At 38.8% G+C, this 20,989-nt stretch overlaps 1 protein-coding gene across 1 annotated transcript in view; it reads left to right on the top strand.

The window, feature by feature from the left end:
- Positions 1 to 1,626: 1,626 nt before the first annotated feature.
- Positions 1,627 to 20,989, top strand: part of KCNU1 (potassium calcium-activated channel subfamily U member 1) — a 52,063-nt gene continuing 32,700 nt past the window's right edge. The window contains exons 1-18 of the mRNA XM_067312274.1: positions 1,627 to 1,791; positions 2,389 to 2,505; positions 3,747 to 3,808; positions 5,821 to 5,911; positions 6,641 to 6,752; positions 7,388 to 7,463; positions 7,924 to 7,999; positions 8,357 to 8,527; positions 8,924 to 9,015; positions 9,580 to 9,690; positions 11,183 to 11,288; positions 12,375 to 12,457; positions 13,330 to 13,399; positions 14,012 to 14,167; positions 16,209 to 16,321; positions 16,441 to 16,509; positions 18,449 to 18,538; positions 18,669 to 18,769. Coding sequence (XP_067168375.1) covers positions 1,627 to 1,791; positions 2,389 to 2,505; positions 3,747 to 3,808; positions 5,821 to 5,911; positions 6,641 to 6,752; positions 7,388 to 7,463; positions 7,924 to 7,999; positions 8,357 to 8,527; positions 8,924 to 9,015; positions 9,580 to 9,690; positions 11,183 to 11,288; positions 12,375 to 12,457; positions 13,330 to 13,399; positions 14,012 to 14,167; positions 16,209 to 16,321; positions 16,441 to 16,509; positions 18,449 to 18,538; positions 18,669 to 18,769 — 1,861 coding nt within the window. The remainder of the gene's footprint in view (positions 1,792 to 2,388; positions 2,506 to 3,746; positions 3,809 to 5,820; positions 5,912 to 6,640; positions 6,753 to 7,387; positions 7,464 to 7,923; positions 8,000 to 8,356; positions 8,528 to 8,923; positions 9,016 to 9,579; positions 9,691 to 11,182; positions 11,289 to 12,374; positions 12,458 to 13,329; positions 13,400 to 14,011; positions 14,168 to 16,208; positions 16,322 to 16,440; positions 16,510 to 18,448; positions 18,539 to 18,668; positions 18,770 to 20,989) is intronic.

Here is a 20,989-nt window from a genome sequence, read left to right on the forward strand (position 1 = left end):
AAATTTAACATGTGCAGGTAAAACCCAGTTACACCAGGATAAAAGAGAAAAATTCCTCAGTTTAGAATAGTATTTTTTTCCCTTCCCTTTGAGAATGTGTTTAAAATTCTTTCTGTTCTTGGTTCAGGCATTCTGGAGCCTGAGATGAGGAGCTGATTGCAATTGTGGTGTATTAGTCTCCATGAAAACACAAGTAATGATTCTGCCAGCTGAGAAACTGTCCCCACGACTACCCTCACCATTCAAAACATACCCTACTGGCTCCAATCATTCACAGACCTCTCTGATGCTCAGCATGAGAGGAAAGGGGAGGGCAGGCATTATATATTACTGTATTTAAATACAGTACAACTACAATAATACATTTTTTTTGGCTCCCAGCTGACAATTTGTTGGGCTGTTATTTCATCATTCTTCCCCTGCCCCAGGCATGCGTTTTCCCAATTCAGGCAAAATCACTACTTCCACACTCAGCTGTCCTGATTGCATGAAGAAGAGTCTGATTGCATTATTCATGTGCAGTGTTCATAAAAAAACTTCAAAACTCTTGGCTAGACCTAAAGCTTTTGATGAAATTCTGTTTCAATGGAGAGGGGGAAGGTTACTGAGTGAACTGGTGGCATCTGATCCCATTGCTACCACACCAGCTGCGAATGGGACAGCTAGACCTGCAAGGTGCAAGCTGAACTGTTTTTACTGAGCGATTTGTGGGAGATAGCTTACTGTGCTGCTCTGCTTTGTTTTCCTTCATCCAAGGTTGCAGTGACTCTGGGAAGTGAGGTGGTTTTATATACTGGGATGCAAAGGTAGCGTGGCTCAAAGGAAATGCTTCACCTGCAGACATGAAAGCAGGTTTATCCCAGGTTGGTTATGTTCCTATCCCAAGAAACTTTGACATACCTCATTAAAACTCTTCTGATTAAGAAGTTTATCAATCTAGGAAAGAAATAAAGAGAGGGGAATACAGTGAAATGAAGACAATAGGGGAAAGGTAACATCATAGTTCTAACAATTGAGCACTGACAGAGACAAAAATATTAGACTAAGTGCATCTTTAGTCTGACTCATCTGACCGGTCTTTTTTGCTTATTCACTGTTACCATTGCAGTGATTATCAAAGCATCTACTTTTTCAATGCCATGGTATCTTGCTTATATTTGTTTTTGAACAATAGAAGGACTTGATCGAAAAGTGAAATGGAAATTCCCAAGGGGAGAGTGAGTACCGCAGTACGTGTGTGTTGCAGGTCTCATGAAAGGAAGAAGAAAGTGGGGGCTAAATGGATGAGTGTTGAGTCTCACATGTGAGACTTTGCGGGTCTGGATTAAGCAACTTATACAGTGAATCTGTGCTCGAGCTAGCTCTATAAACTGAGATGTTCCTGAGAGAAAAGTATCTTGGTGTTATTAGGAAAAAGATACAGTTCTGGCTTAAAACCCCTATTCAAATCTTTCCATTGCTGAGGGAGTCCATTTCCATTATCGTATCTTACCAGTGACATCGTGATGGACAGCACAGACAGTGATGTCATTGCAGTGTCACAAAAGCAGTGGGTGTTCTAGAAGGTCAGGACCAAGCAGTTAAGGAAGCCGAGGAGGCAGAAGGCAAAACAAAGTGATTCATAATATGATAGAGAAATTTGGCTTCACTGGTGCACTATATTTTCAGCTGGCTTTTATTGTACCATCCTTATTCATTTTCTTGGGAGGCCTGTTTACCATACTGGCTTTCAGGTTAGCCAGATACGCTTATGGATTCATCCTAGAGCAAATCTGGAGGAAAAAGGTAAAGGCACAGTCTTTCTGAAATAGCTCATATTTTGTGTGTTGATACAAGAATGCAAGAGTCAGGAAAGTTTTGGGTTCTTTTACTTTTTATATTGAACTAGTACTCGATTAGAAAATCTGTATCTTCTGTTGTAGTGCACTGAACTCAGCATGCTCAGGGAAAGTTTGGTCTGGGGAAACCCAAAGGTATTGGTTTTACCTCCAAGATGAGTACTTTTATGAGATTAGTGTTTTGGATATTATTGTCCTTCCCCTTTTGAGAGGAGGGGGCAAGAGTGGTTTTATCAATGTAGATACTACAAACCATGCAAATACATAGATACAGAAACCTCAGCACTTATATATGCATAAGATAAACAGATGCACACAAAACCACTGTAATGCTTGCCGTTTCAGTAATGATCACAATTATCCACACTTGCATATAGCCTGTCAGTTCTAAACACACAAGTTCATATGTGCAAACACACCATATCTCATACACGTTCTTACTTTGACCCCCACATTAGATGTGGTTGTGTCTGGATGTGTTGGTGTTAGCCATCCTGAGAAACAGAGTCTTGTAAGCCCAAGGATAACAGTCTATTTGCTTCTCTGTCAGAACAAAGATGCCTGGTGGCCTTACCAAAGGAAACAAAGCTCAGTCTACTGGATAAGAATCTTCTCTACCCAGGTGGAAATGATGCTATCAGCTCAAACATCCATGGGGCGTGTGCTGGTAAGTAGATGGATTAGCACAGTGTACTAGTTCTTCTGAGGACATCAAGACACAGTGAGAACACAAGTATATGTCAGATTTTGCAGTTCACGTGATCCACTTCAGACTTTTCCCTAATACAAGTGTGTTTGACCTGGGAAGGTGATTTGGAAAGTCTTCCTAAGCAGAGGAAAAATGATAAAATGGCTGAAACTCATCATCTGATATTTGTCTAGGTCTGGTTGTAGGCAGATTGCTGGGTTTAGTTACACAACCTCTGTTTTGTGGGTACTTATAGAGGCTCAGCGCTGTGGCTCACTTGATGCTTACTCATTCAACCAAGCCTACTAAAATGGGAACTAATTATAATGGTATTGATGAAGATGATTTTTGTTATTTTAAATGCATGTCCAGTGGATTGAGGGTGCCATCTTCATCCACCAAAAGAATTCCAGATGATAATGACCTTTGTAAACAGGGATGACTAGGAAGGCTGTAAATGAAGTGAATTCAAACATGTACCCTAAATATTATACGTCATTCATGGGGAGAGCTTCCTAGCTACATTCAGTTCCTAAACACAAAGAAATCATAGGTAGGATCTTAGCTCTGTATTGCACACAATTGTTATCCTAAATGCAACTGGATCTCAGAGACAGCTGCAAAAATGGATGTAATGTTTTTCCAACTTATCTTCAGCACAAGTAATTTGAAGTTTAAGTTGGACAAACACTGGGAACACAGAAAAGCCAAGCAGAAGGCATAACCCAAACAGCACAGAAAAGAAGATCCATCACAATCTCACCTCAGTCACTTCAGTGTTGGGACAAATTACTGCCAATGACATTTCTCAACAGAACTTAATTGCCTTTTTTTGTGTGAGCTTCCTTCTGTATGTTAGATTTTGGTGGCTGCAAGTGAATGAGCAGCTTATCACATGGGTCTGATCCCCCAGCCTTTCACAATTACAACTAAGCAGCTGGAGTTACATGGGAATAATTAGATCAGCTGGACCCAGCCGTCATAAGCAGCAAATCAACATAACAATGTTCCTTTATATTGGTTGACATCTTGGTTCTCTGCGTGTAGGCTTAACATCCCTTTTCTGGGATTGCTGCAGTATAGGTAACTGAATTTTGTTCCTTCTGCCTCTCCTGTAAGTTGCAGACAAACAGTAAAGTGGGGTCTTAGATGTGTGTTTGGAACCTGTGTTACTACAAGGGTAAACCTCACAACATCCTCTTTGATGCCTATGTTTTCAGGTGATATTGGTGTTTCTTCTGAATATTGGCTCACTCGTAATTTATTTTGTCGACCTTACTGAGTAAGTAGATTACTGAAGTTTATCCAAAATGTTTGTTTAAACAAATTGTGGAAGCCCAAGCTGATGTGCTTTCTTAGAGCAGTTTTGTGACAGCAGCCTATGGGTACTGTTATGTGATAGGCCCCTCTGAGCTCCGTGGGATGTTGACTACGTATCTGTCTGTTCCCTTAAGATCCTAATGCTTCATGGGGATTACAGTTACTTAAAAAGCGTACCTTTGGCATAACTGCATGATAGCAGTAGACTGTGTAGTGCATGGAACTAGAAAATGCAGCCAGGAAGGGGAAAGATGCCTTATATATCTTTCTGTTATAGCAGTTTAGGGGGTATTTTGTTTGTTTATTTTTGGGCGGGAGAGAGGGAGTGTTTGGGTGTGTGGCTGTTTTCTGTGTGTGCTTCCCCCCCCCCCCCAGTTACACCTTCAAAGCTGGATTCTCAGAAGAAATGAGGGACAGATTTCCAAGTTCTACAGCTGGAAACAGATTTTTGAAAATGGTCTGGCACCCATTTTGATACACACATTTTCAAAAGCATTCAAAGCCCGGCTGTTCCTGTTGCAATATTTAGAGAATGCTGGGCTTTTAATAAAGCTCACAACCCACTACCCAAAACTCTTCTGAAAGTCTGGCCATGTATTTTTCGTACCAAAATGGGAACAGAGCTCTCCTATAAAATCCAGCCTTCAGTAAACAATTTGATGGGAATAAAATAACGAGACTGAGTAGGAAAGCATGCCATGGCCTCTATCAATCTTCACCTGAATGCATATATTTTATAGAGTATGCTCAGGGGTAAAAGGATATTAACATGTAAAACCCTTTGATCGATTTAATATGCCAGAGCATTGTTCTCAGTGCTTTGCTTGGACTGGTGCATAACATTGGAAAAATAAAATGGAATCATAAAATGAGATAAATATAAAAGCTATGGAGCAGTCTGAACTGAATTCAATCAGCACAGGTAAACCTGAGAATCAGAATTATACATTGAGAGCAATCCAATATTATGTTTAATCCCAAGACACTATAAATCTGACAAACAGCTAGGAATAGCTTCAGAAAGGAAAGAGTTTCTTTTTAAGGAGCAAATGGGCAGTTAATCTTATTCACACAGAGTTCTTTCCATGAATAGCATTACACCCCATATATGAAAGTAGATGTTCACCTGGGCTGACCTATGGGACTAGATTACTTAGTTCTGTTTCTCCTTTTAAAATATCCCATCTGGAGGAGGAAGTGTCTCAGCTGGCTCATAATCAATGTCCCTAACTCACTGTCAGCCTGGTATGGACAATATGTCAGCAAGTGAGTGTGAGAATCTACCCTGTAATCTCTTGAGCTACTGTCAAACATCCTTTGTTGGACAAGGTGGTGGCAGTAGGAAAAGTTTATTCCCTCAGCTTTCCACTGCCAGATTTTACCACCTGCATCTGTCTCCACTGTTACACTTTGTTTCAGCACTCTGTAAGCCTATTTGATGCAAGGTCAGTGGAGCTGGCCTAGAAAGTTTGAATTAGTGTTTGAAACTAGCCTGGCTGACTTTGCCGGAAACTAGCTAGTGCTTTAAACTGCTCTCTTGGCAGATAGAAGTCCGTGTTCAGTAGGGCTTCAGTAAGAAATAGCTGCAGGAGCTATCTCTTCCACTAACTAAGCTGAGTACAGAAGAGGATACTGGTCCACAGCAGAAAGGTGCTCCTGGAGAAGTTGATAGGAGGATTTGCTTAAATGGATGAAAACCAAACTTTCCAGTATAAAGTGCAGGATAGATAAATAATGTCGTGTTTTAACATACTTGCTAATGCTAATATAAACCTGCTATTAACATTCACTCTAACCTGCTGAGGAAGCAGTGATTTAAATTACACAAAATTGTGAATACTTTGAACTTCTGGTTTAGTGAATATTTTGTAATCAAAATAAAAAAACTAAATGTCACTTTATAGCTTATCTGTTGTTTGTTTTCTTCTTGCCTCTCCCTCCTTCCACTGGCTGTGATTTATATTTCCCCATTAGAAGACAGGATTTCAAGATCTCCTTTCCAGACAGCATCCTTTTTATAGATACAGGCTTCAATGCTTTCTTCCTGCTTTACTTCGGATTACGGGTAAGGGGACTTTATGAGAAAGGTGAGTTAAAAATACATATTTGGGAACAGTTTACCTGTATGGGACAACAGGTGTTCTGAAATATGATGTTTGATTGCCTTAGCTTAATTCAGAGCCACCCTGTCTTTTAGCTTCTTTTTTAATTGCTTTCTTTTTGGAATCTGGTTATTTTCCAGCATTTTCCCAGCTCACACATTAGTCATGTCTTTAAACCACTCAATCAATTAGCCAGGTCTCTATTCTGCTTGTCTTGAATGGACTGGATAGCTAGCTGTATGCCATCTGTTAAAATACCATTAGTTGTGCTGTTGTGAAATACATTTTGATCCTAGCTTTTGGCATTAGAATTTTTAGCCAAGTCATTATAAAGCAGGATTTTCCCTGTGATGATTTTAGGTAATAAGGATGGGGTCTTGCCTGTCCCTGGGTTTTATACTGATCCTTTAGAACCACAGAGAAAGGTACCCTAGAAAAAAGATGGAATGGGCAGATGAGAGAGGAGGAGAGAAAGAAAGTGTCGTTATACCTTTGGGTCCAACCTGCCGTTATGTTCTCAGGGCTTCAGCCCAAGCCTTTCTGAAACAAAACAGAAGCCTTAAGTGGGTGTCCACAGAAGCTAAAAAAAGCAGACTGCAAAAATGAGTCTCCTCCTCAGAGAGCCTTCTCCTTCCTCTGATGAGACCCAAGATCACACAGGTTTCGTGCTTTTTGATGTTATTCATCTTTAGTTGGTGGCAGCAGATGACAAGCTGAGATTCTGGCTTGAGCTGAATTCTCTTGTGGATTTCTTCACCATTCCTCCAGTTTTTGTTTCCTATTATTTAAAGAAGAATTGGCTTGGTAAGTGAGACTTGGAGGTCCTGCTCTCTATCCTTGTTATTCTGCATCTTACAGCAATGCTCACTTAGTTTATTTTAACTTGGGGACACTTTGACTAACCACCACTATGAAAACTGTTCTTTGTAAGTGGGAGCAAAATTATGCCTTACTGGTAAAATCTCTTAAACTTTAAGAGGCTTGTGAATTACCAAGCACTGCCTATGTTCAGTTTGTCTGTCTGCCTGGGTTTTAATACCTTACCCATCACTGTACTTCCCCAACTGGATGTGGAGTTATTCAGAAGGGAAGTAAAGATGGTACCCTGTTTTTATGAATGACTTTTATACATGCTCTGGGATCTAAAGTCCAGTGGGCCTGTATGTCGCTTAATCCCTCAGGCTGTAGCTCAAAGAAACTGCATTTCTTAATTTTTCTTGTAATTTAAGGCACCCTTTGAGGACATAAATGGAAATCCAGCAGCAAAAGGCTCTGAATACAGAGCAATGCTATCCTCTCTTGTCAGGTTTGATGTAGGATCTACTATAAATATGTGGAAAGCACAGCATGCATGTCTAAACTTGTCTGAATACATGCAAACACTCTTCCTCTAGATGGAGATTTTTTTTGTCCTCTTTGACTTGCTTGCTTTTCTGCAGGTTTGCGTTTTCTGAGAGCACTTAGGTTGTTAGAACTTCCCCGAATACTACAGTTCCTCAGGATCACCAAGAACAAGTAAGTTAAAGCCTGACCAAGTATACTTGGAAGCATAATGTTCTCCCTGATGTCTGTATTTTGGCCAACTCTGGTAATAAAGGGGAGGGGGGAAAAAAAACAGTTTTGCATATGGAAATAAACTGACTATCAATAATGTTTGGCTAGAAATTACAAAAAGTTTTATAACTATTAGTTGTGTGAAACTCTGTGGGGAAAAAAATAAATGGGAATCATACATACAAGAACTCTTACAGGTTTTGGAGTTTGATAAATATCAAAAATGGGATTATTTGACATGTTGCCTATGATAGAAAAGGCTGGATGTAGGAAGTTGTTTATAACTCTAAATCCTTATGTAGTGTTGCACACATGAGAAGGGTTTTTTTTGAGCAGAGATAGTGTCATGTAGGAATTTTAACTTTTGCAGAGATAATGTTATGTCTTAAAAGCTCTGGGCTTTTCCATTTTCCATCTCTAGTTATTCAATCAAGCTCTCCAAACTCTTTGCTGTATTTCTCAGCACCTGGCTCACAGCTGCGGGATTTATTCACCTGGTATGTACAATCAGTTACACATCCTTCCTTGTTGCCTTAAATCAGTATTACTGTGTGAGCTTTGGGTGTATGTTTTCCCAAAGGAGTGCGGCCTCCTCTTGGAGAGGGGGAGAGAGGGAACAGTTTTGTTGTATCAGGACAAAGCATGATTTAAGCCAGTGCAGTTACTTGGATATGTTGCCAGACATAGTCGCAAGGCCCCATTTTCTGGTAGTGAGTCACTTCTGCAGTAATTATAATAGTGCCATTTTTTCTTTATTAAATAATCAATAATCAGAGATGGACTCAAACCATCCCCCTTGATTCAATCCTCTTTTAAACTTTTTTTCACTTCTTTCTTCTTTCTCCCCCGAACAGGTAGAAAACAATGGAGATCCTTGGGTCCACCCTGGAAATTCCCAGTCCCTCAGCTATTTTGAATGCATGTACCTAGTAATGGTGACTATGTCCACTGTTGGTTATGGTGATGTTGTGGTTCAAACAGCCCTGGGTCGAACCTTCATTATTTTCTTCATCATTGGTGGTTTGGTAAGAAACCTTTATTCCTTTTCTGGAAATGGCAGCTGGGGACAGAGTAAACAGCGATGTCACCAAAGACTTGAGCCTAGCAGAGTTCCAGCAGGGATTAGATATCTAGGCACAAACACAGAGTTTTAACGCGAAGTACTTACTGACACGGCTGTAGAGTATTTTGTCCTCTAAGAGCTGGCAAGGCTTCTAGTATTTCTTCCTGAGGCTGCAAACGCTTGACAGAACAAAAGCCAAAATACTAGCCAAAAAGAATCCAAGGTGTCAATGATTTTAGGAATCCAAAGTAAATTTGTAGTTGTTGTTCCACACAATTTAAATTCTCACGGGTTAATTTATCGTAATTAGGATAGATGGAAGTGGTTCTGAGAGATGTGATATTTCTTGTTGTCTTAGGTACTGTTTGCAAACTTTATCCCTGAAGTTGTGGAAATTATTGAAAGCCATAGAAGTTACAAATCCTCCTATGAAGTGGTGAGTGGGAAAAAGTAAGTATCGTTGCTATTTGTATTTGCAAAGTAAAAATCAGATCAGTTATTAGGTTGGGAAGCTTCCTGTAGTAGTTCAAATCAAATCCTGAAACTTACTCTTGGTTGATCCTTACCTCAAAAGTGTCTCAGCAGACCTTGTCAACATCACCCTTCAGCATAGGCTTTATGCTCAAAAGAAGAGAGAAGCTAGCTGACATGGTAGGTCTCTTTGATCTCTAAATTAGGCTATCTTATTGGCTTTTTTGCCACTCAGGATTGGGCAGATTAGGTACAGGCTTTACCAAGCTTTATCAAGTTCCTTCTGTGACTCACCTTTCCTTTCATAATCTCTACTGTTCACTACTTCTAACAATTACAGTTCCTTTTCCTTTCCAAAATAACTCCTGAGGTACATGGTCATGATGGATGAAATTAATCAAGTCAAAGACACAAACTGACTGTCTTCTGCAGTACTCGGTTTAATAACCAACAAGCAGAAATGTAATGTCATACAATGTCAGATTTGCAGCAATCACTCTACTGTTTTCAAAGTGTCAAATCTTGCTTGATCTCCTCCTGTAGATATATTGTTGTCTGCGGTAATATCACTCTGGAGAGTGTCACTGCTTTCCTACAAGACTTTTTGCTTCAGGACAAGGGAAATGTTTGCACAGAAATCCTTTTTCTGGGAGAGTAAGTATCTGTATTTCTCTGAGATAGTTCACATTCATTCCCTTAACGCTTTTAGGGGAAATGTAGGAGGTCTGAAAGTAAAGGAAAGCCACGCTGTATAGCTGATTAATGGGAGTTACAAAACAAACTGGGGCATGAGACTTTCATGCTGGAATGTTCATGATAAAATGTTTTCTGTTGTGATCACTTAAAAAAGAATCCCCTGTAAATTGTGTAGTAAACTGACTTTGCCTGAGATACCCAACTTTAAGTCTTGCCAAATCTGTCAGTCAATTAATTATCAGCTGTCTCAATTTTTCATACTTTTTTTTTTTATCCTGGGTAGGAAGAAATTTGTAACTTCTGCCTTTGCCATACCCCAGTATGGCAAAAGGAGGAGAGTAAAACCACTTTTCTGTGGCAAAAAAATATCAGGCATCCAAACAAACTGTCCTGTTGGATCCCCTTCTTCTGCTTGGCTGAAACTATTAGACATGTTTCTGAAAGCAGAAGCTTCAGAGGGAGGTGATGGTTGGGTGAACAAACATGATTTTGCCTTGGAATGCAGTGGAGGTGGGGTAAAAGGTGAGCAGAATATTATAGGCATCTCTTTTAAAATACCATGACATTCTGAGAGAGCTGTTGAATTGAGGATGCATGGAAATGAGGTACAGGAATGGTTCAAAGACAGGAAAAAATGCTTTAGAGGAAGAGATGCAGAGTTCAGTCTGTTTAGCTTAACAGAAAGATTGGGAGTTGGCTTGATTGAAGTGACTAAGTAGCTTCACAGCCAGTAGAAAATTCCTCTTTAATATAGAAAAGATAGACACAACAAAAACTAATGACTAGCATTTGAAGGCAAGCAAACTCAAGCAAGAAACAAGGCATGCATTTTCAAGAGTGAAAAGTGACTAATAATCACGGGGACAAACTGCTTAGAGAATGGATGGGTTTTCCCACTCTTATCTTTAAATCAAGATTGGATATCTTCCTACAGGGTATTCTTTATTACTAGGCTTAATGTAGGAATATCTTGTCAATGTTATTTATAGGTCACATAGTGTTACAGAAGTTTGTGGATGAAATATAGTTTACCTAAATTGAATGGGAGAATAACACTTGAGTTGGGAAGAAAAAGTTCAGCAGTTCCATGTGAACACAGAATGCAGAATCAAATTCTAGGAAATGTCATTTCCTGACTCTCATGGAGTAACAGTGAGCTGCAAAATTAGAGTTGCATGGATGGTTGTGGAATGATACTCATGGAAAAATTAATGACCTTAGCAAAAGACAGGAAAAATCTAGGAAATATTTCCATGACTCTTAAGTTTTATAAAAATTTGTTTTCATTAAAATCTAAACTATGTACTTTAACTGAGCTACCAAAATCCCTGTAGTTTTTTTATAAACAGCAAGTAATCATGGCAAATGGCTTCTCTGAGAAATGGAGAATTGAAGAGAATATAATTATGAGAGAATGGATTTTTTTTTTCTTGTTGTTTGTATTGAATAGGTCTCTTCCTAGTCTGGAGCTGGAAGCTGTATTCAAATGCTGTTCGGCTTATACTACTTTCTTTTATGGCTCTGCACTGAACTTTGAAGATCTAAAGAGGGTTGGGGTAAGAACTTTATCGTTTGCTGTTTCTGATTGATGAGCCAATCTCTGGAAAATCTTGTCCCTTATGAAAGGATACATCAGCTGCATTTACTCACTTCGTGTTGAGATTTATACTTCAAGTAGCTCCCTTTATTTTGGAGCTACGTTTTGCATACTAACGTATCACTCATGGGAAGTGAGAATGCAAGGGTTGGGCATAACAGACTTTTCAGACTATAAATTTTTCGAGCACCCAAAGAAGAAAAAATAAAGGACAAAGTCAAACGGATGAAGTAATTTTAATAAATATTATGGAATGCAGGAATAAATATTATGGAATATTATGGAATGCAGCATTTCTGGAAATTTTATTTATATTACTGGAACAGCTCTCATGTAGCCCTCCTTTAAAGCAAGATTCATGTTTGAGTCTCATCCATAGATGACCAGAAAAGGAGTGAGATCATATTTTAAAATACTGAAGACTCAGTAAAATAGCTCAATAGAAACAAAGGGAATGGACCTGACTTAAAAAACAAACAAACAAATGAAAAACCCCAGACATAAACCACTGACTTAACTATGGTTTCTATTTGTTAGTGACCTACATCAGTGGATCTCCATCCAGTTCCCAGAAGATTATAAAAGCACTACCATAAATGAAACTATTCTTTGTTAACAACTTCACTGCACAACTCAAATACCTATTAGATGACAGAGATGGAGCTCTTTTGACCTGCCCAAGTATTTACCCATGAATTACTTTGGCTGGACTTTGCTGAGGATGAATATAACACTGCTGCCTATTTTGTAACCTCTTCTAGAAGGTTTTAGCACAAGGAGCTATAAATTTCATGTATTTCAGCACTTTGAAAATGGATATATGCATTGCGTACTTTATCTACTGCTTGACTGGAACATTAAGGCTCCAGGCTATGTCATTCCCAAAACATTTGGGCATGTGTACAACTCCAAAGTAATAGGATCATGATGTCTTTAGTTATAAACATGCCCAAGATCGTATGCCACTAAATCAGCTCACTATGGGAGATTATTCTACTTCATATGAGATTAAACCCTTGTATGACTTTTCTTTCCTGGGATACAGATGGGGTCTGCAAGTGCCTGTCTGATTCTAGCAGATGTTAACTCTCTACAACCTTATACTGAAGATACTTCCAATATCATGAGGTAGGATGAGATGCTCCAGTGCCTTTGTTCTCTACACGACTGATATTAACGACACAGACAGTGAGTCTGGCAGGGGAGCATATTTGTCCTGTCACGTCCTTTCAGTCAGGAGAACTCTGAAAGCTAACTGACTGCTTTCTGCTATGATTTTTTCAGATGCTTTGAAGGATTGAGACAGGTAGGATCTGTGCAGCCTTGCAGCCCCCTACAGAATATGGTGTTATTTAGTATGGTGTTATTACCCTTTTCACTGTCATGAATGCTCTGTCAGCAGTTGAACAATCTAGCTCTTTTACGCTGGAGAGAGTTATGCACTGCTGTCCTGTGCAGCTCTACTGCCAGGTCTCCTAAGCATCTTCATACTGATCAGACTTGAATTAGGGACTCTTTTAATACTGCTGGATTATATGGAGTTGATGACTTAACTGGCATAGCATCCTACCCCAGAATCAGTCCAGAAGTCCAAGTTCCAAATTGGTTTATCCTTGTTTTCTATTTGTAGGGTGTGTACTGAAACAGAGGTTCTAGTCTGTGAGTGGAATTTACAGGTGGAATTTGCAAAACGAATTAATATTAATTACTGTTGCCACTCTCAGCTCTAGAGTTTTAGTGGGGTACAGGTACAGTTTTTTACCCTGTGTCCTATATTGTGTGCCATTAGCTTATAATCGTTCTGTCTTCCTCACTAGATGATGGACTTGGATTTGCTCAATGTGTAGAGGTCCCTTGATATGGGCTTTGGGCTGTATCCCATTTTCTGGTGTGACCACTCTCCAGTTGCTTTCTGCTGGAGTAATCTACCCAGACTTGAAAAATGAAGGACTTTAGCTGGAACCAAGCATATTAATCAAAAGTTATATTTTTTTTCCTAGAGTGCTGTCTATCAAGAATAACTACCCAAACACAAGAGTGATTTTACAAATAATTCAGTCTTGTAACAAGGTAGCACAATTGTCTGTCTGTCATGCTAGTTGTCATGGCTGAAATTCTGGCCTTTTTGGAATCAAAGATCCTGCTTTTATAAAAGGCCAAGATTTTATCCAGTGTCTCTTGCTCATCCAATTACTAATGTAGGTAGAATATCTTTTAACATTACTAAAAAAAACCCAAAACTTTTTGATTGTTTTGTTGTTTGATGTAATAGTTGTCAGCAAATGCTTATTCAACAGTTAAAACACCTATCTTGGGCTTAAATCAAGCATCACTGAGGGCTCAGACATCAAATGTTCTTGGGCCATACAGTGAGTGCTTCTAGCATGTCATCCTTCAATAACTTGCTTAATCATATGTCTGCTTTGGTATTGGTCGTGGAAAGTACAGCCTATCAAATGATATCCAGCAATGCATTTGAAAATGTTGGCTTTGGGCTTTTTGAAAAATCCATTTATAATGAGGAATTCAGAAGCCTGTTTAGCCATCTATTAGCATATTCCAGCACAGATTTTCAAAAAATAGAATAATGAAGGCAAAGAAGACAAGAAACATTATTTTACAGGAACGTTGTGGCCGTGCTTATCTTGGCTGACTTGTAATCGCTTTCCTACTATGAAACAGGCATACCTGCCAAACATCCCCAACTGGGACTGGAGGACTGGAGACAGCATCATCTGTTTTGCTGAACTGAAGCTAGGCTTTATAGCACAAAGCTGCTTGGTTCCGGGCTTGTCTACTCTCCTAACCAATTTATTCATTGGGAAAGAGAATTCTGAGGTACATCCTCCACTTGTCTATGTAATGCAAATGTAGGCCACTGAGATCTTCTCTGAAATCTGTGCCTGACTGCTTTGAGCAGAAACTGCACCTGGATCTTCTCAGGCTTATCTTTAACATGCTGGGTTTTAGCTTGGCAGAGAAGGCAAGAAAACCTAATAGACTATTTTTAATTTAATATTTGAATTTGAAACAAGAGGTGAAAAATAGAGCTCTAGAGCACAGCTAAAGCAAAAGAGCATAAGGATGTATTTTACAAGGGAGTGTGCAAAGAGGTGCCAAGGCAAAGGATGGCCCATAGCAAGCCACACTGCTGTATTTAGGTGACATGTGGAAGTACCATGACTGTTGCTATAGGTCTAAAAGCAGTAATGTGATGTTAGTGCTGCACTGCCTCTGAAAGAACCCATAAATCAGTTTTGGTTACAGCATTGTATAGACCCTGTTAGCTCTCTGCCTCTGCACCTGATTTCATTCTGTATTGCATTCATAATTTGAATCTCTACTTAAAGCACTTCAGCAGGATCGCTTCTGCTTGACCCAAAGAAAATGGACTGAAAATCAGGCCCTGTGCAGTTAATAGCATGTTTTTCCCACTTCAGTGTTCTTCTGGGCTTATTAATTTCTTTGATTTGTTCTTATGGGGCCATTTACACAAGAACAGTCTGAGGTCTCTGAATTGCTGCAGTGCTGCTTAGGATCTCAACATAGACTTTAACAGAAACTGAAGTGACACTTAGAAATCATATCATCTCTCTGAAAGGGAGATGATCCAAATTTATCCTCCTTTCACCTGTCTTTCCTGATCATTACCTACTACAACACAAAAATCATAAGCTACGTATTAACTTTGCAGTACCCAGAAATTGCTCAGCATTTTCCCAGTCAATACCAGAAGGTATAATAAAAAGATAAAAAGAAATAACTGTTGGGCATTGAATGGCCTGAATAAGTCTTGGTTTTGCTAGTCCTGCAGTGGACATGCTTTTACTATCACCTAGTGGCCATGTGTGATACTTCACATAAATTTAACTTCTTGTGCTAGAGATAACTGTTGGTTTTCAGGGATTTTTCACAAAATTTATTTCGGCAAACTAAATAGATATTATGTGAAATAAATAGAGAATTCGTCAATGTTGAAGTTTTATGTAGAACTGGAGCTACTCCCTTGTCAGGTGGGGTTTTTTTCATTGACACATGCTGTTTCATTCAAGTCCAGTTATTTCGTTGAGACATGACAAAGCTGATATTTTCCATTTTTTAAAGCACACTATGAAAACTCAACAAACTTTTGACATAAGAGGTTTTTTCCAATTAAAAAAATTCCATTAAATTTTATTTGGAAAGGAACTTTTTTTTTTTTTTTTTTTTTACATAGCCTATTAATTTTTATGTGAAAGGTATTCATATGCCAAGAGAATGGCTTATACTATGAGGTAATGAGTGACAGTCTACAACTGTAAGGAGCTGTAAGCAGCAGAACGTTTTGCTGCTTTAACTACTTGCATATAAACAACCCTTCTTTAGTCACACAACTATATATTTTAAAAAAAAAAGTGCTTGTACTGGAGTAGGGCATCACTGTTCAGCAATATATCACATCTCTAATAATTGTAGTTATGATTGGCAAAACTTAATGCAAGACCAGTCCCCATTTAAATATTCAGGGAGACGCATTAATCTTACTGCAAAGTAAGGTGTAACTTTTCCCAAAGTAATGGGCTCCCAGTACTTTGCGGTCTTGTGAAGTTTCTCCTTAACTTTATTCCTCTGTCATAATAATGGCTGTTCTTCTGTGATAATGTGAATTGGAAGTGTCCAGAAAAGTTAAGGGTTCTCCTGACCTAATAGGTTTTCCTAGTATTTATTAACTCTGATATTGTCTCTGACAACATATGGTTGATTTCAGTTCCACTTTCAGTAACTGAGGGCCATCGATTTAATACCATATAGTATTAAAGTATCAGCCCAGTGTTAGGTTACATATGCTACTCACTCTGCCTTTGAATAAATACATCATCCTTATGGTTGGCTCTTTTAGACAAAGAGAAAATATGTGGAGAACAAGATGCTTCTGAAAGACGAAGACTACAAAGTAATAACTTTTCAGCTCTCCAGTGATTTTGCAGGCATGACTTTTATTGAGGTTTGTCGGTATGTAGAACAGACACGGATGTTTTTCTGTTGCTTCCCTTCAGATGTGTCTTTTCACAGTACAGACAGGTCCAGATATTTCTGCTCTTTTGTGACTGTGACCTGCTTTCTTTCCCCAGGTTGTGCTTTGTTAAACTGAACCTTGTCCTGTTGGGAATTGAACTCAAATTTGGCAGTCAAGGAGAGAGGTAATTGTCTGGGAGACTTCTCTTCCAGCAAGAAGTCAACTAATCCCAAACTAAAAATTTCCAAAAAACTTGCCCCCAAATCTGCACAAAGCTTATACACCTCTTTATTCCCTATACACAATATTTAGGACACAGGAACAAGATGTCTGTTCTGGTTGCAGAAGTGCCAGTGAGTGAATTTTACCATATGCAACAATTTCCTTTGTCTCCTTTTTTCTCACAGATAATCAGGCAAGAGACAGAGAATGAAACATCATCCTCACCTTCCATTCCACATGCAATTCTCACTTTGATTTGGCATGACTCAAGCATATTTATTTTCATTGGTAATGGAAACGCCTCCTCATTTTTTAACCACATGAGTTTAGAGAGGCTCCTAAATGCTATAAAGCATTGTCATAAAGGGATAATTTGTCAATGCTGGCAGCACAGCTCTTTCTCTCTGAAGCTGATCTGGTCCTGGGCCAGATAACACTCTCTGTCTGTTCTAATGATGAAATACAAGACATCCTAATGGGGAAGCTGGAACTAGTTCAGAAAGAGGAATAAATGAACACCATAGATCTTAGAAAAGCTTGAGAAATCATCCAGAAAATGCAGACTATTGAGTGCAATTATTACTCTTTCCACTTGTATAAAGGAAATGGCTGTTTTGAGCAAACTGTAGAATAGAAACTCTGAAAGCAAAATGAAGAGGTGTAGGGAAACACTGCTGTGAGGAATACATTGGGGCTGATTTCCAGAAGTGTTGAGTGATCCCCACGCTGAAAGAAATCAATGGATGTTGTAGTTGCTTAGCACTAATGAAAACCAGGCCACAGCTCAATCTATTGTTTCTTGGTTTATATGTTGTCTGGGTGAAAAAGGAATGATGGAAAGAGAAAGCAAGAGGGAAAAGGGAACTGGAAGCTTTTGGAGATAAAGTCTATATTTGAGCTTTGTTTACGCAACAGTTGGTATAGAAGAGATACCTCTTCTGAAACTGGGACCTCTAGTTGTTGCCACAATATCTGTAATAATGATTATAGTCATTCATATGTCTGTTTTGTTTGTCCTCTGAACCATGAATAAGGAGGAGCTGAATAGAGGACCTTCATGTGGAAGGCAAAGGTTAGCAACCTTGTCATCTTTCCCCATTCCATTCACACTGCTAATATTCAGTAAAACTGTGGAAATCAATAACAATTTGGACTGAGGTGGTACCTTGAGTGGTCTGCCTAGGGGAAACTGGTAAATTTAATCATGTTGCAAGGGGATTCCACCAAGATGTGCTTACAGCAGCCCAGGAGGGATATTTGACCTGGATTTTGAAGGGAGTCCATTAGAAAAAGAGGTTTCCTCCCCTGGGTATAACCGGCACGTTCAGCATTACAGCAAATACATCAAACCCTCTAAATCCGTACTATCTTTAGTTGCACAGAAATTGTGCTTTGACTGGGAGTATTCAGGATTTTCAGTGACCCCGTGGAGAAATGAAAATATATGGCCCATTCAGTCTACAGGTAGACTATGAATGGTTTCATTGAATTAAATGCATTCAAAATAATGTGGTGGTAAAAGCACCCTTTTCCTATGAAGTTTATAACTTTAGCAAACTATTTAAAAACAACCTCATATCCCCAGGAACCTCTCAGAGTTGAGTAAACTGAAGAAATCCTAACAAAAGCTGATGTGCATGGTTTGAGCCCCTGTTCTGCCACATCTCCACCAAGTTTTCATGGACAATAAATTCCCTTTGTGTCATTGAAATTCATCTATAAAATGTATCAATTAATTTTCCTGTCTCATGTCTCTCGTAAGTCACAGAAGTTATAACAAAACAGAATAATGTAAGATTTTGAGGTAGGAATGAACCATTCTGAATTCTTACACAATCGAAGCCGAAAATTTCAGCTGATAGACAAATTGTAATTACTTTTTTGATGGTTTCCTAATACAGCACTATCCTGATCAATCCATCTGTACAGATAAAGCTGCATCGGAATACAATGGGCTTTTTTATTGCTCGTTCCCTGGCAGAAGTCAAAAGGTAACATTCCCTTTTATTGTATTGTTAAAAAAGGTCTAGAACAGAAAAGCTTTCAAGAGCAGACAAATGCATTTATTCTTTGCTCAGTTAAATATAATCCATTTCTGCCTAATCCACTTTTGTTTTCTAGGGCACATTTCTACTGTAAAGCCTGTCATAGTGATATAGAGGATCCAGAGCAGATTAAAAAATGTCAGTGTAAAGGCAGACTTCACTCAAAACCTTTCTCAGGTAACTTTTTTTCAATTATAAAGTCTCTGTTTCCTTTTTAGAAAAAAAAAAAGTGGCTGAATGAATCTCAGTGTTAATTGTGTATTTAGTAACTATTTTTCTAGAAGGATAGGTTGGAATGCAGCCATTTACTTGTCAGATAAAATAGGGTGTTTTCTGATAAGGCTAATAAACCTCATGGATTATTCTTAGACCTTAAATGCTTCTTTGTTCTTTTTTGAAGGGTCAGAACTTCTTAGCTTAAAAGAAAGTAGGATAAAACATACCTTTTCCAAAACTTTCACTCTGCTTACAACTGGGTTTAGCACAGGCTACTGTTCTTTAACCACAGAGACTGAAGCAAATTTGTCTTACTACTACAGCATGCATATAATTGGAGCAAAAGGTACAGCTGGGTAAAACAAGAATTTTGCACCCAGTTTGTACTAGGTTCTTGATCAGGATTCCCTGAGGAAGTGTGTCTAGATCTTTGTAGTCATGAGAATAGGAAGTATTAAACATGAAGTCAGCAAATTGTTTTTGAGGTTGTGCAGGGCATATGGCAACACTTACCGGTGTTTGCTCAGAGGATTGCAAAACTTAGCTGGATGGAAAAAACAGTTTAATCATGATAACATCTAATGCAAAGCAGAGCAATTTATTCCTCCTTCACCTCAAATTCTGTTTTCAAGGTTTGGGGGCTTGTTTGGCTTTGGTTTTCTGTGGAAATAGAAAATGTGACTTCTTGGATCTAAGTCTAAACTGCACCAAAGTGAAGCTTGCTGCATTTTTTATTAAGAGTTTAAAGCAAAATATAATGTTAGGTTATCTAGCCTGACCTGTGTCATATAACATAACGTTAGCATTTCCACATCTATTTTTAGTAAACCTAGTGGGTGACACTTGATTTATGTCCTAGCAATGGCAGTGGACTGAAACTGTTGTTTGCAATACCATTCTGTGCTCACCAAAATTGTGGGGCTATTTAGGGCTAGTGTGTGGATTCTGCAATCTCATATGCTAGCTGAAACGCTCAAAGCATTCTTGGACTTCTAAACACACATCATTTGTTACTTTTAGTGTGTGAGAATGTGTGTGTGATGTCTGTGTATACATATATACACACACACACATGCACACTCCTTCCAGGCTCTTGTGAACTTCTCTGCTAGTGTCTCCCCTCCATGGAGACGGTGCTTGCTTTAAAGAGTTGACAAGGAGCTTTCAATTAAATGTGAATATATACATGCATGCCTACTTATATTTCAGACGCTTATAAATCTTTTTAGCAGCAGATGGCAGCCAAACCCCATTACAAAACATCTCTCTGAACTGCAGATGGTTGAGATAAACGCAAAACTCATTCACAGTGTGCTCAGCCAGGCTGAGTGAATGAGCACAAACATGCTGACACCTGGAGGACTCCTTGTAGTAATGTCACATAGGAAGGCAAACTGGAGTCCATTTTCAGTCCTACACACTTAACAACGTAGATACAACTAGGGTCTCTGAAAGCCAGGTACCTCCTAGAAAAGAGACTTCCATAAACTGCAAAGGCATCTTAATAAAAGTCAATGACAAGCAAAAAAAACATTGACATTGTAGGAGCTCCCTGCCTGGTTGGTTTTGTTCCTGTTCCCTAGGCAATTTTAGATTTTAAAAGGACAGGTTGGCATTTAAATATAAATGCATATTAATAAAGCAGGTGTTTACAAACCTTGCCATCAGTTTCCTGTAAGATTCTGGATGTATCAGAGCAAAACAGAGCTTAATTATAGGCACTTTGGTTCATTCCTCTCCTCTGTCTATAACATAGTTTAAATGGTACGTGGTGGTCTGGTTGCCTCCAAAGCCAGCATGTGGTGAAGGGAGGTGGAGAAGGTTGGATGAGGAAGGCCCCCAACTAGCATAGACCAGTATGTCTCCAGTACCTGCAGTAGAAATAGGGAGATTTACACTAGTGGAAGATTAAGTTCATTGTCATGAATCTAGAAACTAATACAGGAGCCTCAGAGATTGTGAGCTTCAGACAAGGAGCTAACATACTATTGTCATTTTAACAGGAGCGTGAATGGCTTACTAGAGGGCGTTCAGTTAAAAGAGAAAACAATGGCTGTTTCTCCTTTATCATCCAAACTTGACCAAAAGCTATTACTACATATATATAAAAATATAAATAAATATAAATATATATTATATATATATATAAAATCACCAGATATGTATTAAGAGGCAATAAGG

Source organism: Apteryx mantelli, chromosome 29, assembly GCF_036417845.1.
Source record: "Apteryx mantelli isolate bAptMan1 chromosome 29, bAptMan1.hap1, whole genome shotgun sequence".
Lineage (NCBI taxonomy): Eukaryota > Metazoa > Chordata > Aves > Apterygiformes > Apterygidae > Apteryx > Apteryx mantelli.